Genomic DNA, 16,474 nt, shown 5'->3' on the forward strand with positions numbered 1-16,474 from the left:
ACAAGTCATATTTCATAGTTTCAATAGTCTGTATATAACAACAATAATAATGGGAACAATGTTACTTTTGTACTTATTGCTTCTACAGTTAATTCACGTTTTAATACAATACATAACACTACCATAGAAAGCAGATGTGCAATATACAATCTGGAAGACCATGGAAAACACAATTAAAATAGGTATCCTATACTTAGAATGAACTAAATGCTACATTTAAGAATGGATCAAATGCACACCAATGTTCCTTCAATTTGAATCATTGATGTTTAATTTAAATTAGTACGTATAAAAATTCAAGAAAATAACAAAAGAAATAGGGACAACATTGCTTTGAAAAATCTTAATTGAAATTGTACCGTTGTACAGTACAGTTCAGTATATGCCAAACTCTGTATCTAAAGCTCAGTGCTTTTTAAGTCCTTAACATAAGCTGGAGCTTTCCAGTACGTAGTTCTTCCTCTGCAAAGTAAGAGTATCTTCTGAATGAGAGAAGCGCCTTACTTAGATCTTCAACTGAGAATTTTCCAAAACTATTTATATAACTTTCCTAAATTCATTTAATGATTACTACCATTCCTTAATTCTTCAACAAGGTAACACATTAACTAACTTTCAGAGACCCAAAACTTGACAATGTCCTATTCTTTTTACATTTAATAAACCAATAATGAGCAGAATGTTACTGGAGCTAATCTTCTTTGGCAACTGGGTTACAATTAAGCTAGTGTTAAATCTTTAAGTCATCAACTCCCATTTGAGAGAAGGGAACACTGTTGTTGAATTTACATGAGAGGGTTTACTGCATTGTGGATGTCTGAGAGTGTGTACATGTCATAATCTATACTAAGTTTACTAAATGCAAAATGCATTAGTGAGATAAAGGCAATCTCTGTAATACTTCTGTGATTGGCTAAGGCTATAAGACTAAAATATAATTAAAATATATAATAATTATTGCAAATCAGTCACATGAAAGTTATCTTGTGTAAATTCTAAAAATAAATTATTTACTTGTTATTGATAATAAGTGTCAAAGTAGTACTGTACAGTACTACCATAGCTAAAACATTATGTCACTTGGTATCTTGTGATACAAGACACAATGTGTGGACGACATTAATGGATCGGATTCTTTACTTACCAAATATGTCAACACTATGGACTGGATTTTACTAATCCAAGTAAATAACTAAAAGATGGCATTTAAGTCTTCAGTCACAGTGACCAATAAAAGTTTGGGATGAAAAGTACATCTTCAGTGAGCTGTGAAAATTCTGGATCGCAGAAGAGGAGTTAAAAAAGCAACCACGAAAGTGATGACAATGGTGGTGTTGAGGCAGTGGTTGGGGGCTGGGGTCAGACCATCCCCTCGCAGGACATCAGTATCCCCTAAGGAGTATAAAGAACATATTTGAACTGCTATGTTGTGGACAACTTTAAATAAATCTCTAGCTTACTGCAAGTTATATACTGTATAAATTTTTTTAAATTGGTAAATTTATTGTATAATTCTAATGGAAGATTAACAAAATGCCAAAGTGAACTTTTTTAAATTTTCCCTGCACAAAAGTTGTAATAAATCTGGAATGCATATGGCAAGTTAGTACAGTACAGTAGTTGCTTTATGTCTGTTAGTGAGTCAGAGTGGGTGGAGGCAATATAGAAAAAAAACCAAAAAGGATTGGTTTTATTGATCACATACAGCATTTCCTTCAAATTCACGGGGGTTAGGTGCTCAAAATGGCTGTGAATAGCTAAATCCATGAATAACATTTGCTTACCAGGGGGGGTTACATTTTTATTTGTGTACAAAGAAATGAATATTCCCTTTATGTGTTTGCCTTAGGACAATTATTTCTTTTACCTGTATTGTATATATGTGTGTGCATGTACACACACACACACACACACAAAACACATGCAAATAAATAATAATGGGAAAATCCTCTCACAAATAATCAGAAACAAATGTATATTAATAATGTTGAGTCTACCCTCAAGTCTACTCAGTGCTTTATTAATAACAAAGCACGGAGTGGACTTGAGGGTAGACAGTCACAATGTGTATAAATTTGTTTCTGATTATTTGTAAGAGGATTTTCCCATTATTATTTATTTGCATGTGTTTTGTGTGTGTGTCTACACACACACACAACTTTAAAACTACCCACAGATATTCTTGGGTACATCTAGGGTGTCATCTGCGAATAACAGAGGACCGCGAAATAAAATTCCGTGAATTATCCGGATGTACTGTACAAGCAAAAACATGTACGTACTGTAGCTATGTAAATTTCCAAAATAATAATACTGTATACAGTATGGCTTGCTGAAAGTGTCTTTAATGCAATTATAACTTAATAAATTATGAAAAAAGAGGGGGGGGGAGAGTTAATTATACTATATCCATTACGTGAACTACTGTAGAATCAACGTGTGACACTAATGGCAGTTATTTTTCTTAAATCATCTCATTTTCTCACCCATCTGGAATTTCCATGGAGGTGAAGATTTCTTGCCATCCCCACCCCGAGAGAATGCCAGTACACGCAGTTTGAAGGACTTTCCAGGGGTGAGATCATGAATATATGCCTCGAGTGGAGAGCCAATGTACACAAATGTATCATTTGCCTTTGTAAAATCTTGATCTGCTTCCCAGACTTTGATCTGAAAATACAAATTGATAAATGAAATACAATACACAAGCATAGCATTACAAAGCATAATCTTATCCAAATGGCAGACTTGCATTTCTGTCACTTAAGAGAAAAAATTCACCAAAAATCGAATAATTCCGATTGTAGCGTAAGATTTTGGCGCCTCATTCCTGTAGGTCTCCTCTCTCATGGTAATCTATCTCCAATTAGCTACATGGCAACTGTCCACAGTGTGATGCCATGAAGATGTCAGTTTTTTCCCAGCAGGCAAACTGGAAGGTACATTGTCCTATCCCTAAAACCCTCAAGCACTAGGCTACAGTAGGCATACAATCCACTCCCCCCCTCCCACACGGGTATATTTAGGAAATTAAAAAAACAAAACAAATAAAAACAATTCTAATTCTACAAAGTGGTCATGCATGATATAAACAGTAAAGAAATACATGTCCTTACCACAGGTTGGCCTCACAAGGGCTAGGAAGAGACAAGAATGCATGCAAAGAGTGTGTGTGAGGCAGTGGGGTGAGGTTGGCAGTAAGAGGTAAACAACATTGATTTGTAGGCAATATGAGGTACAGGACACTTGTTTATTATATTACAGTATTACTATTTACAATTATTATTACTGCCTCCAGCAACTGATCACAAATCTGCTGATGGTCAAGACAGGGATGGGCTGAAGCATTATTTAAAATGAGGATGGCTCTGGCAGTCTCAGGCACATTTGTTGTTGGAATGACTGCATCCTTCAGGAAATGTTCATCAAACTGTTTTTTAAATATAGCCAAGATAAACCAGGCAGATTTGTTTCTATAATAATAAACTGGCAGTTCTTGCTTTATGTCTTCTAGGGCTTGGGGTCAGTCGCAGTGCCTACAGCATCAGGTGTGAACTTGTGTCACCAATCTGCATTTACACACACAATGAGTGACAGGTGCTGCTCTATTGTCTTGTGGCCTGGGGTGTCATTATTTTTTTTTTTAGTTCAGTGTGTTAGTAGGAAGTGACCATCAGTACAACCCTGTATCATCTATAATGTAAATTTGAAATGGCTGTCGCCCTTCTTCCTCTGGAAGTTTTTTCAGGAAATCAGTAAACGGTCCTACTGCCTCCGTATTAGCACATAATTTTTCACCTTGTGGTTCACAATTCCATGGCAATTCTTGAACCTGTGCAGCCAACCCTTCACTGGATTTGACTGTTTCATGTCTGAACCGAGTGGCAAATCTCTCGGCTGCGCCTTGAATCTCCACACTCGTAACTGTTTGTATCACTCATACACTACATCATCAACACAGTATTTTGATAGGAATGCTTGGTTTTCTTAAAAATTCCTTCACTGTCCATGGCATTATACTGTAAGTGCTTTAGCACAAAATTTCTCCTTGTCACATGTGCAGTCATAAACAGTGGAGTGTTCCAGGTCATATTTACTTGTTGTGTCTTTCACACACAATCTAATTTGATGGTCACGCAGTATAGCCAGGGGAGTCTTTAAGCTAACAGCTGTCTTTTTTTAATTGACTGAACCACGAGGCTCCACCCCCCCCTCCCATATATTTGCTTTTTTTGGAACTGGGGTCTACCCCAATCAGTCCAATTTATCAGGGTTCTACTGTATGTGCATGGTTCCATTACAGGTTCTCCTCTACTTCCATCTAAACATTCAACTTACCAACCTTCAGAGATATGAACAAACGAATCTGTGCTGTACTGAAAATTGCCAAAAAATTAATATAAGCTATTTATACATTACACTACAATTAAAGGCTGGTAATGAATACTGTACTGTAATGTGCTGCATTTATTATCAGAGTGCAGCTTTAATGTACACAAAAGTTGGCTCCCCGGCCATGGTGAGTGTGTCAATGTTAAGAGTCTCTAAACTTCTCACGTGAACTGTCATCTGGTGCAGTTGTGCTACTTTATCCCATTTTGGGTCAATGCTGCTTCATTTTAGGAGGGTGCAAACTTTTGACCCCAACCGTACTTTATATATATATATATATATATATATATATATATATATATATATATATATATATATATATATATATATATATATATATATATATATATATATATATATATATATAATTATATATTTTTTTTTACAATATGTAAAGTAACTACATGAGTAAAGTTACACTTACAAACAAGCCTCAGGAATGTAACTAATTGGTAGAGGAGCATCTGTACACATCATACTATGAATTGCTTTCAAATTCTGGTTAAAATGTCTAACCTTTTTTACACACAAGTGTGCCAGAAGTAGACCCCCTGTCATGACAATGGGGAATGACTTAAGTACAGGTATTTGTGTTTTATTTGAACATTAATAAAGATAATAATTAATTTATCACTTATATTTACACGCTTCAATCCTTGCCACACCAAATTATTTACTGTAATTGAGAACCTCAATAGTGTTGTCCTGCTAGAAGTATTACAGGATTCAAAGTAGGAGAGGAAAAGAAATACAGGTGAAAACATACCTTGTAGCCAATGAGTGGTTCCTCCGCGGGTGTTGGGGTAACACCTCGCCAGGTAACACGAATGGTACTTGGATTGATAGGGTAAACCTTGACTGCATTTGGAGGCATGAGGGGAGGATGTCTCCATGTTCGTTCTAGGAAATAAGAAAGGATTTGTTTAAGCTGAAAGATGTTTACTATTTTATATTTTTTACTGCATTATAAAAATCTGGAGAAGATACTGCTGCACCATTTTTCATATAGAGAAAAGAACATTTTGGTGAAGTGAAAGATTTTTACAGTTCTACAGTATATACTAGTTGTGACTCGCTATCAGAGACATAAAAAGATGACACAATTTGCTTTTGACAAGAAAGAGTAATTGTATATATTCTTATTTTTACCTTTAACTTTACATGTAGTACGATGTGAAAGACTTACAACGGAGGATATCTGCATTGAGATTTTATCAGTTTGAAATTTATGATAAAACATTTTTAACTAAGAAATGAGAAGATTAATTTAAATAAACTTTAACATAAAAACTTATATAGAATCCAAACAATATATATATATATATATATATATATATATATATATATATATATATATATATATATATATATATATATATATATATATATATATATATATATATATATATATATATATATATATATATACATATATATATACATATATCGGTATATTAGGAAATACAATGTTAGATAATATAAAGAGAAATTATAATAAAGTGAGAAATGAATCCAAAAATATATCACTCAATTATTGTTTCCTCAATAAATTAAGAAAAGCATAACTTACCGAGGAACCTCTCACTCTCTGGTCCTGACCCCGCCTGGTTGTATGCCATCACTCGCACCCAGTAGAATGTGTTAGGGATTAAGCCAACAATAAGACCATGAGGCTTTGTGCCCCTCTGCAGCTTGATGATGTGATCAGTCTCATTATCTTCCCTTCTCCAGTACTTGATCTATATTAAAAATTAGTAACCAAATAACTACAAGTCTATAAGAAGAACTTTTGGAAAAGATATACAGATAGGAACTAGAGTGAAGCATAAAGGTCTAGGTCTATGACATGTTATATACGGTAATTTGTAAAGTTTGGACCCATTTTATCTTACAGAAACCACTCTGATGGTACTAACCCGGTAACCGACAAGTTTTCCACGAATGTTATCCCGAGTGGGATGAATGGGCTGCCAGGTTACATTGAGAGATGTAGCATTATGAGCAAAAGCAGAGACTTCTGTTGGCTGCACCTGAGGCATGTCTTCAGCAGAGAAGATCTCCACTGGGTCACTAACTGGTCCAGGGCCATGGCTGTTCCATACCTAAAATAGTAACCAAAAATGATTTTGGAAACCAATTGGTTTAATAAATTATAAATCATAATTCCATAACTACACACACACACACACCAAGATGACCATTCATAAACTGTATCAATAGACAGATACTATTTCCAAGTCACTCACTTCTATCTCCAGACACAAAGTATAAGAGTAACACTTTTTCACTTACTTGTATTTTCACATTATATTGAGTGTAAAAGTACTTGATGGGATTCACATCAACAACATGCATGCCAACATTGCCTCGGTTCCTTAAAACAATGCTCCGATAGTCTGTCTCAGGATCAATGACAGTGCGCTTCCAGAACAGCTTGTAGTACACACCGGGGGCATTCTGGTACTCTCCAGGGAGCGGCTGGGAGGATTGGATTCATGGAAAATAAAACACTCCAACAGGAAGTCGGACAGTCAACAGTAAGTGTGAGTCAACAGTAGGTGTGGCAGTCAACAGCAGGTGTGACAGTCAAGGTATAACAATCAATAGCAGATGTGACAGTAGGTAGTAGGCAGCTATCAAACAGGGAGGTACTACCGCCTGGTAAAATATTGGAAGCATAATGTATTGTCTAATGGTAGACCCTACTGTTATATGGCATCACAAAATTTGTGACCAAGTCCCAGGTTGCTAATCTGACTTTCTGCCTCATTTACATAAAATTGTAGGGATTCAATTGTTTCTCTTACTTTGACAACACAACATACTGTACATATATCGTTTTTCACAGAGAAATCACATCCCTGATGATAGATAACTGCAAACACCTTAAAGTGTAAATGATAAAAAGTTCTCATATTCCAAGTTATAAATGATAAAGTGACTCACATCCCAGGTGATGGTAAGGTCTCCAGTCTTGCCTCCTCCACCTCCTAAGTTGGTGGGTGTCGTGAAGGGAATGTCCTGTTTGGTGTTGGCCTGTCAACAAATAATGAACACATTCAAGTAACTTATTCTAGTAGTAATAATAATATCCTGTGTGCCTGATACAGCATTTTACCATAATTCCTTCAGCCTAGCTTAGCAGCCAAAGTAATGAAATACAGTAATCCATGATATATAATTTATATGGTTCAGTAATACCGTACATTTGAGTATCAGGTATCCTAAATGCTTGGGACCAAGAGGCTCTTGAATAGTAGATAATTTGGGATATTCACCCATTCACTTATTTAATAAAATTCCTGTAACCAGTCAGGGGTGTGGGATGCACATATGAATAACCATTACATATGACAAAAGATTTACAATAAGATGGAAAAATACATATTTAACAGTAATGGAAAATAAAAAAGTGGAAAAGAGGGAATAATGTATTAATTAAGATGACAAAGTACTGAAAGTTCAATGAGATGATAAACTGGCATCATTTGGTTGAAAAAGCATTGGGACTTCTAGATGCACCATGTCCTTAACCTCATATTTTGTCATTAATTTTGTCATTTCACTAGTTTCTTCTTAGCTAAATTTACTTTTGGTACTGATACTGTATATGTATGGCCACAGGATAAAAGGTTAACTTTTGGCACCTCTCTAAATACTGTACTAACCAAGCACTGTTAATACATTTGCCCAGGAGGCAGAAGTCAACATAAACAATGTCAGTCACTCACTCTATATGCATTGCCAGCCTACCAAACAACCAGACAGCATAACACTGTCTTAACTATTCTAGTGCATGTAGCAGAGGCTTTAATGTTATAACTGCACTTCAACAGCTAAGGTACTTATGCATGTATTGTAATTACTGTACTATACATAACAACCATCTTTATATTTGTTCCATAACTGGTATAATGTACAAATGCAATTGACAGACTTACGCTCAATAAAATCACAACAACGTTATTAAATTTCATGTGCCGCAGTAACAAGCCTTGCAATTTTGGCCACTCCTCACTCTATTCCTTAACATATCCATTTAGCTCTGCCCATAACCCAACACAATAATACAGTATTGTCTTAGGTTACCATGATGAACTTCATGAACATCTCAATATTTTCATGGTAACTGTAAAACTTACCTGTGGTGATGGTGCAGAGAACTGCCCTTTACCAAGGCTGTTTAAACCTTGGACTCTGAATTCATGAGACGCCCAGGGAGAGAGGACGTCAACCAGCTGGCACTCTCTACGTCCATTATTGGGATCAATCGTCTATAAAAAGAAAAAACGAAAAAAACAACTCGTACACTCAATCTGAATTATTAATTACCCTTTGCTTTGAATGTAGTCAATATTTTCTTACCATTGTAGCTAAAATACTGTCTTCTATCTTATTAGTTCTATATCATTAACCAAACTACTGTATGTACAATATAGTACAGTATTATTACACATGTATCCTCGATAATCGCGGGTGTTAGGTTCCAGACAACTACCGTGATAAGCAAAACTGTACACATCAAAACACATTTCAGGATGCAATTATTCTGCCGAATTCTAAAATAGAAAGGCTAGGCCTCACCATTTCCTCAAATATGTTATGGAAGCCACATATCCACAACATTGCTAAAGCCGCCTCCCGAAAGCTGGGAATGCTGTACAGATGCCGTAGCTACTTCACTCCTGAGCAGTTGCTTCAAATTCATAAGGGATTCATTCGTTCTAACATGGAGTACTGCTCTCATATCTGGGGTGGCAATTCTTCTGTCCAACTGTTAGATAGAGTGGAATCAAAGACATTTTGTCTTATTGACTCTTCTCCTTTAGTTGATAATCTTTCTTCCCTTTCTCTTTGCCGCAATGTTGCTTCACTCACTCTCTTTTACAGGTACTTTAACGGGCAACGTTCATCTTGCCTGCGGTGCCCACTGTTTCTCTGTGGATGTCGGTCACACTAAAATAACCCATTATAGTACATCTTTCTTTCCCCACACAGCCAAACTGTGGAATGCTCTGCCTTCTTTTGTGTTTCCATGCTCATACAATCTGTGTCACTTCAAAAAGCTGGTTTTCTGGCATCTTCGTGGTGTAGATTAATATAATATTTTTCTTTTCTATTTTTAATTTCTCTACTCTTATTTTTTCGCCTTCTAGGCCTTGTTGTGGGTCGAAGACCTGTGTCCGGGTGAGCTATTCACCGTAATCGTCTCATGACCCCAAAGATGTATCCCCTAACTGACCAAAATATACCCTCAAAAAATGTGTAGGTACACTTAAAGATATAACACTAGGAGCATATCTTTACTAATTAATGAATAACAAATAAACAATGTACAGTACCGTACAATATTGTATCATGAATGACAGTCATAGTAGAATGAGAGGCAGAGTGTTGGTGAGACACAATGCGTGGGAGGGAGAGAGGAAGGTGGTACAACACAATGGGTGTGCTGCCAAGTGCGTGCTTATCCTTGTCGGGAACATCGGAACATTCAACCAGAGAACACACACGTCTTCGTCGCTTGGCTGGATCAGGAACGTTAACATTCATCTTGTTCACACGTGTCACGGTTGAGTGTAAGTAAAAGTTACAAAATTGCACCAAAAACAAGCACGGAGCAGGAAACTGCCTTCAAACACCAAACAAAACAAAGTGGGGAAACAAATGTTGTCACTGGAAGCTGGCGCCACAAGCCGTGCTGCCACCTCTTGGCAGTCACTGCTACCGCTGGCTCTCACAGACCCGCCGCTGTCCCATGATAACCCAGATCAATCAGTGATAAGCGTACACATGGTTGCATTTGAGGATACCGTGATAAGCCAGATCGGCGATTATCGGGTCCTGTGATTATCGAGGACACCTGTATCTCCATCTGTCTAAGTTGCACTATTCTTTTAATAAATAATTTATGAACCAGCAACCTGTACCTGCATCTTCATACTGAAGTTGTTTGTCATCCACCAATATACTGCATATAGCTGTATCAACCCATCAAGCTCTCTCTATTACTCTACACTTTGTTATTTACATCTTCTCCCCCAAGATGAGCAAAATTGATGCATTAAATACCTTCATCAATTTACACTTAAATAATTACGTTCATAATGACCTATTTTTACTAAAACATGCTAGTACATTCTGTATATTGATTTATACATAGATATCTGTAGCTATCAATCCACTGCATACACAAATCATTATTTCAAGTAGTTTACATGTAACTAAATATGTGATAACATTCTGTTTTATTCTTAACTATTATTACATCTCTTATTTTCAGCAACCAAGTGTAGCCTTAATAATCAGTCTCTTACCTTTGCTGTTATGTGTTCAGCCACAGTTTTCCATTTCCTTGTCCACTGAGTGCGTGTCTGTATGGTATAATTCACTATAGGTTGTCCATTGCTCGCTCCGTCAGTCCACTGCACTCGAGCATTCATGCTTGTAAGATCCACAGCCGCTACTCCACCTGTTACAAATAATCACCTTGAAATAACATGGGGCGATACAATAAAAGCTATCTTTTTTTAAACTATAAAAATATTATTACAATTACAGTAAACCCTCGATAACTCGGCATTTGATAACTCAGAATTTCATATAACTCGGCATGGATAAAGCCTCGGAATGTATTAGTATAACTCGGGAAATGCCGAGATATACAAAATTATCTGGGAAAATCTCGGCATACCTGGCCACCTGCATCACCTACCACACCTCTGTGTCACCTACTATGATGATTCATTCTTCACCTGCAGTGCTGCATTTTTTTTTCTTTCAAAAACATACTTTGCTAATTATATGGTGCAATGTTAATTATATTCTCCCATGTCAGTTCAGTGACATTTTATAAGAGAAAAACTTAGTCACTCTTAAGGACAGATAAATAAATAAGCAGTAGACCTTGGCATTAACTGTCAAACACCATCTTCCCATCAGCTGATCGCTAGTAAACAGACCATTTCAGTCCCATAATTTTAGCTGTGTTGCTTTATGAGTGTTTGTTTTAACATAATACTACAAAAAACAATGTTTTGTTTATTCTAGATGGGCTGAGGTGCATCTGGGTAGACTCTCAGTCTTTTTAGTATTTTGTGTTTCTCTCAAGTACCAAACTAAATTATTCCATTGAAACAACACTTCGATTTAGTGCGAATTCGGTTTAAAGAGACCTCTTTCGGAACGTATCAGTGACATACCCCTGGCATCACTAGCATTCAACAAAGAATTAATATAGAAGCCCACCTTCTGAATACTATATATGAAGGTGCTTTAATTTTCCCGGTGATCAGTTACTGAGGCAATATTTACAAATTACTAATTTTACATGAAAATATACAAAATCATTTTCACACCATCACTATCACTCACAGACCTTTTCCTTGACATGGTGGAGCACGTGGTGAGGAGAACACTACCCGGGTAGCATGTATACGACACACCAAAGACGGTACTGTACGAGAAAATATTTCTCGATGCCGGAAAATGAGATGTATTTCAGGAAAAATACTGGAACACATTCTCAATTCCAGTTATCTGGGATTTCCAGTACCTAGATTTCCATTACTGAGATATTACTGCATTCAACATCTTATGGAAGCCTCCAGAATGACTTGAACACTGAAAATTAATAGGTAGTGAAGGACATAAAGTACAGTGCTTGGCAAACAGTCAAGTCTTCCATGTCCTGTGGTACTCTGATAGCAATAATTGATGGTTTAGAAAATAATATAGTATAGTTTAAGTATAAACTATAGAGAACATCAACCAACTTCCGGTGAGATCATTCAGCAAATACCGTACAGTGAAATAAGGATCAATTTATCCATTACATAACCACTAACCAGGAGGTCCCGGGGGGCCGTGGATAACAAGAGTAGTGGAGATGGCAATCTTCGCGACTGGAGTCTTGGCTACACACTCATAAACGCCTGCATCTGCCAGAGTCAAGTTCACAATCCGGAGGTGGCCAGCGCGATTACCCTGGAATAATTTAAGTGCTGGATTATAAAAGAACACTGTTACAGTAGGCAAAGCTCAATAACAGCATTATGTTATGAGCAGATATCAATAAATTGTAGTAAACACCTTCAATGAACACTAAATGTTCTAAACATTGAAGTATTCAACTGAGGAATGTAAGGAATTTATGAAATGACTGATGATGATGTTCAGTTAAAGATTTTTTTACTTCTTTGCAAAGTTTGGTACAGTATTGGGAAAGCTTTTCTGATTCGATTTTAGTGAAAAAATCCCTATATTGTACTAAACTGGCTGTTAACTAACTATATCAGTATAGAGAGGCAATACAGTATATGTACAGTGAACCCTCAAAGATCTGGATCTGGCAAATCTGTATTTTGGAAGATTTGGACAAAAAATTTGGTGATTCTGGGCTAAGAAGCCTCCCAAAGAAGCATTCCCAAAACAGAGCAAAGAACATTTTAAGCCCGTGGGTGCTGGTTGACCAGTCGGTCGTACTGGACACAGGTGCCCGAGGAGGTGGTAAACATAAACAGTTGTCAATTGTTGTTTGTAGGAATATTTCATTCACTCTAGTAATGATATAATGTTTCTTATTATGTTATTGTAGGTAAATACATGGTTTATGTAACTTGTTTATCACTGTGCCCATCACCATTTTCAAATTAGACTTCAAGATATGTATTTCTCCTATATGTATTTCAATCATATGCCTGGCAATGGGTGCGGGTAAGGGGAGTGAGTCGAGTGACTGCTAGTTGAGTGTCGTATGCACTTAACTCTCCTCCTTCCCTCCCATATTTCATTGGCTTTACTGTTATTAACAGTGTTTACTGATATAATAATGCTTAATAGTGATTAATCATGGCATTGTATATAGTTAGCTCATCATTGTAACCACCAGGCTACTGGGCCAAGCTGTGAGGTGTTATGGTTGTTATTTCAACTCATATTTTTGGGTATATATACATAACTTTCTTCATTTATTTGTACTCATTTACATGCACACACCACCCTGAATAGATATTATGAAAAAGTAAAAGTCATTGTCCTCAGGGAAAACCTGTACTCAAATGTACTAAGTTAATTACTAAAAATTTTTATGTCTAGTGCAAACTATGGGATGTTTGTACTCAAATTAATTGCTATCTTGCAAGAATTAGAGCAATGTAAGTTATATGCTGTAGTCAATTCAGTGACACTTTATAAGCTCCCTGCCTGGTTGTCAACACCTCACCTCCTCACAGTCAGGGTGAAGGTAGTTTTAGGCTTAAAGTTTGTATCTTATAAAATGTCACATACTAGACTTAGCAGAATATAATTTGCATTACTGGAATCCTTGCAAGAAAGAAATTAATTCGAGTATATACATCGCATAGTTTGCACAAGTACTGTATATTCATTGACTAAACATAAACCACCACTTGGAGAAAAATATTAAAGATTAAATTGAACTATTTCCTTATTCATTAAACACTCAATTAAAAAACTTATAAAATCTATAAATTGAATTACAATGCTTTCCAGCTTACCTTTTGATAGGGTGGTTCTCTCTTGCTCATGTATATCTCTTCCTCCCTCTCTTTCAAGTACGTGGAGGCCTCATACGGACTATCCTGAAAAATAAACATTCATAAAGTTAGTCTTACACAACAGTGACCCACAGTGACAAATTTTTTCAATACTGTTCAAAAAAGAGTCAAAAATAATTGGATACATATAAACAGTGTACACAACAAACACAAGTACTTACATAGAGGTTATACAGCCTCCTCTTATAGTCAAATTCATATCCCTGTAAAAGGCAAACAAAACACAAATAAGCTAATAACAAAATGAATGCAAAGAAAAGACAGTTGAAGAAAAACTTTAGCACGAGGTAACAAAATACAACCACATACACAATCCACCTCCATATGCCTTACACATCCACAGTGATGCTTATCCTTGACTTCTTGGCCACTTTCATTTGCAGGCTTTTTCCCATACATTATGAGTTCCAGGTTTTCAGAAAAAAAAGGGAGGGGAGATAAACACAGTGGAATAGGCACATACAGGCATTGAGAAATTTAAACTGGTGTAGGTGGGCGCTGATTGGTGTAACACCCACACAAAACTTTTAAATTTTTCATTTTATTTTATTTTTTTATAAACTATATACAGTACAGGCAGTCCCCCGGCTTAAGAAAGGGAGAGATATGTTTCTGAACCCTCATCGTAAGTCGATTTGTTCATAAGTCAGAACAGTGTTAATTCCATAGTTTAGGTTAGGTTAAAGCACAACCCTGCACACACAAAACAACAGTAACAACCCAAACATAACAAATAATACAAATACTGTAAATAAAATGATGTTAAATAATAGAGAATAACAAAAATCATGTAAAAAATGGAATTCTAATTAAATTTTTTGAGATGAATTATATATTGGGATCCCTTTCGTAAGTGCGGGTGATCGTAAGTCAGACGGTCGTAACTTGGGGACTGCCTGTATAAGTAACACTTCCTGGACGAAGAACACTATAACAAAACAAAACATCATTCTAAGCAAGAATAATTGGTGCAGAGCAATCCTGGGATTGAGAGATTTCCCGGTGTGGAGACAAATTTTCTCATCCCCGGAAAATATCACACATGCCCAGAATTTTCTGGGTACAGGAGAAAGTTTTCCGAGTCTAAACTACACATCTCGCAGGATCAAACACAATCCCATTACATTTAGACTACAGGCACAAGCAAAAATATTTAGATACAGGAACCCCTCCATATTACACCAACACCCAGTATGAGGCAGCCAAGAGCAAGACTTAGAGACTGGATGAACCCTAACCTTTGGCTACTTGGCAAGCATCAGCACCATGTTGGCAGAGTTAGGCCAAGGACACAGGCAACCCCGGCGTGGTATTTACTGTGGGCACAGCCCTGACTGGTGGCCAAACCTCCCCCTCCATGCTCACCCCAGACACACCCCCACCATCATCTCAGCTCCACTCTCCCTCCTACAACACTAACACTGCAACAACAAATGCACACATCAACTAGACTCCCTCACTGGGAAAGCTGCCACATCACAGAGGATGTGATGCCCAGCAACACCCTGCCAGAGTCTCAAAATAAAACATGTGTCTGACACAGCACTGATTTTGTTGAAGTTCCACTTGGTGTTTTAAAGAGGGAAATTCAGACATGCGGCACTGACTCACAACCTCAGATCTACACAGTTGAAGCCCTCACCTGTCTTTTAAAGGGGGGATAGAGGTCAAGAGTTTCTGTGACAGACCACAGGGCAGAGAGCCCAAAGCAGTGGACAATGAGGAAAGCTGTTAGGGGTAAATTGGGTCCAAGACCCAAGAGAAGGCATACTCGAGAATCCCAACAGGCAGTCCTGAACCCCCAACCCCCCCACCCCCCCTCCTCTTGCCCACCCACGTCAAAACATCACTGAACTACAACACCAACTCCCACATCCACCTCTCACTAAAAACTCAATTTGCCACTTTTCCTCTCAATCTCTCCCAATCACATCCAACTATAGCCTCTTCCTTCTAAGCTGCTCGAATACTCTGACCTTTACAATCAGCGATTCAACACCCCTTCCACCTCCACCTACACCACGTCACTCTCTGACAATACCCACATCCTTCCATGCTACGAGTACTTTGATATTTCCAAGATCAAAGACTCAAAACTCTTTCTCTCCAATTTGCTCCATCCATCATTGACGTAAAAGGTCAAAGACTTTACCTATACCGTCCTAAAAAAAAAACTACCACTAACCTACCTTTCATTCCTCATATCTTTATTGTGATGGTTTGGCATACCCCTGGTGGTTTTTTGAGCATGGGCTGTGTTTGCAGCGGTGGCAATCTTCCAAAAGAAACCCAACCCCTCCTCTGTTGTCATGACCGGGCAGAGTGCTGCTGCTGTTGATAATCTTATCACCATTAAGCAAGCTGTGCTAAGCCACAGTACTTTTTCTACTCCTACAACTCACTTCCATCCACCCTTTACCCTTCCACTGAACCTTCTTCACCCGTTACTTGTTTTTTACTACTACTACTACTGTTGTAAATTCAGTTGCCTCTGAAGATCTTGA

General features: G+C 37.2%; 1 protein-coding gene across 2 annotated transcripts in view; it reads right to left on the bottom strand.

Moving 5' to 3' along the window:
• Positions 1–16,474, bottom strand: part of LOC121878065 (contactin-like) — a 33,354-nt gene continuing 16,880 nt past the window's right edge. The window contains exons 15-26 of one of the 2 annotated variants that reach the window (XM_042384043.1): positions 14,132–14,173; positions 13,911–13,994; positions 12,240–12,378; positions 10,710–10,864; positions 8,535–8,666; positions 7,339–7,428; positions 6,685–6,870; positions 6,309–6,494; positions 5,963–6,131; positions 5,159–5,292; positions 2,487–2,670; positions 1–1,392 (exon numbers count right to left, since the gene is read on the bottom strand). In XM_042384043.1, the coding sequence (XP_042239977.1) occupies positions 1,259–1,392; positions 2,487–2,670; positions 5,159–5,292; positions 5,963–6,131; positions 6,309–6,494; positions 6,685–6,870; positions 7,339–7,428; positions 8,535–8,666; positions 10,710–10,864; positions 12,240–12,378; positions 13,911–13,994; positions 14,132–14,173 (1,635 nt within the window). In that variant the 3' untranslated portion in view covers positions 1–1,258. The remainder of the gene's footprint in view (positions 1,393–2,486; positions 2,671–5,158; positions 5,293–5,962; positions 6,132–6,308; positions 6,495–6,684; positions 6,871–7,338; positions 7,429–8,534; positions 8,667–10,709; positions 10,865–12,239; positions 12,379–13,910; positions 13,995–14,131; positions 14,174–16,474) is intronic. The other variant, XM_042384044.1, reaches the window with a different exon arrangement.

The sequence above is a fragment of the Homarus americanus genome, unplaced genomic scaffold (assembly GCF_018991925.1).
Source record: "Homarus americanus isolate GMGI-L3 unplaced genomic scaffold, GMGI_Hamer_2.0 scaffold45562, whole genome shotgun sequence".
NCBI classification, from domain to species: Eukaryota; Metazoa; Arthropoda; class Malacostraca; order Decapoda; family Nephropidae; genus Homarus; species Homarus americanus.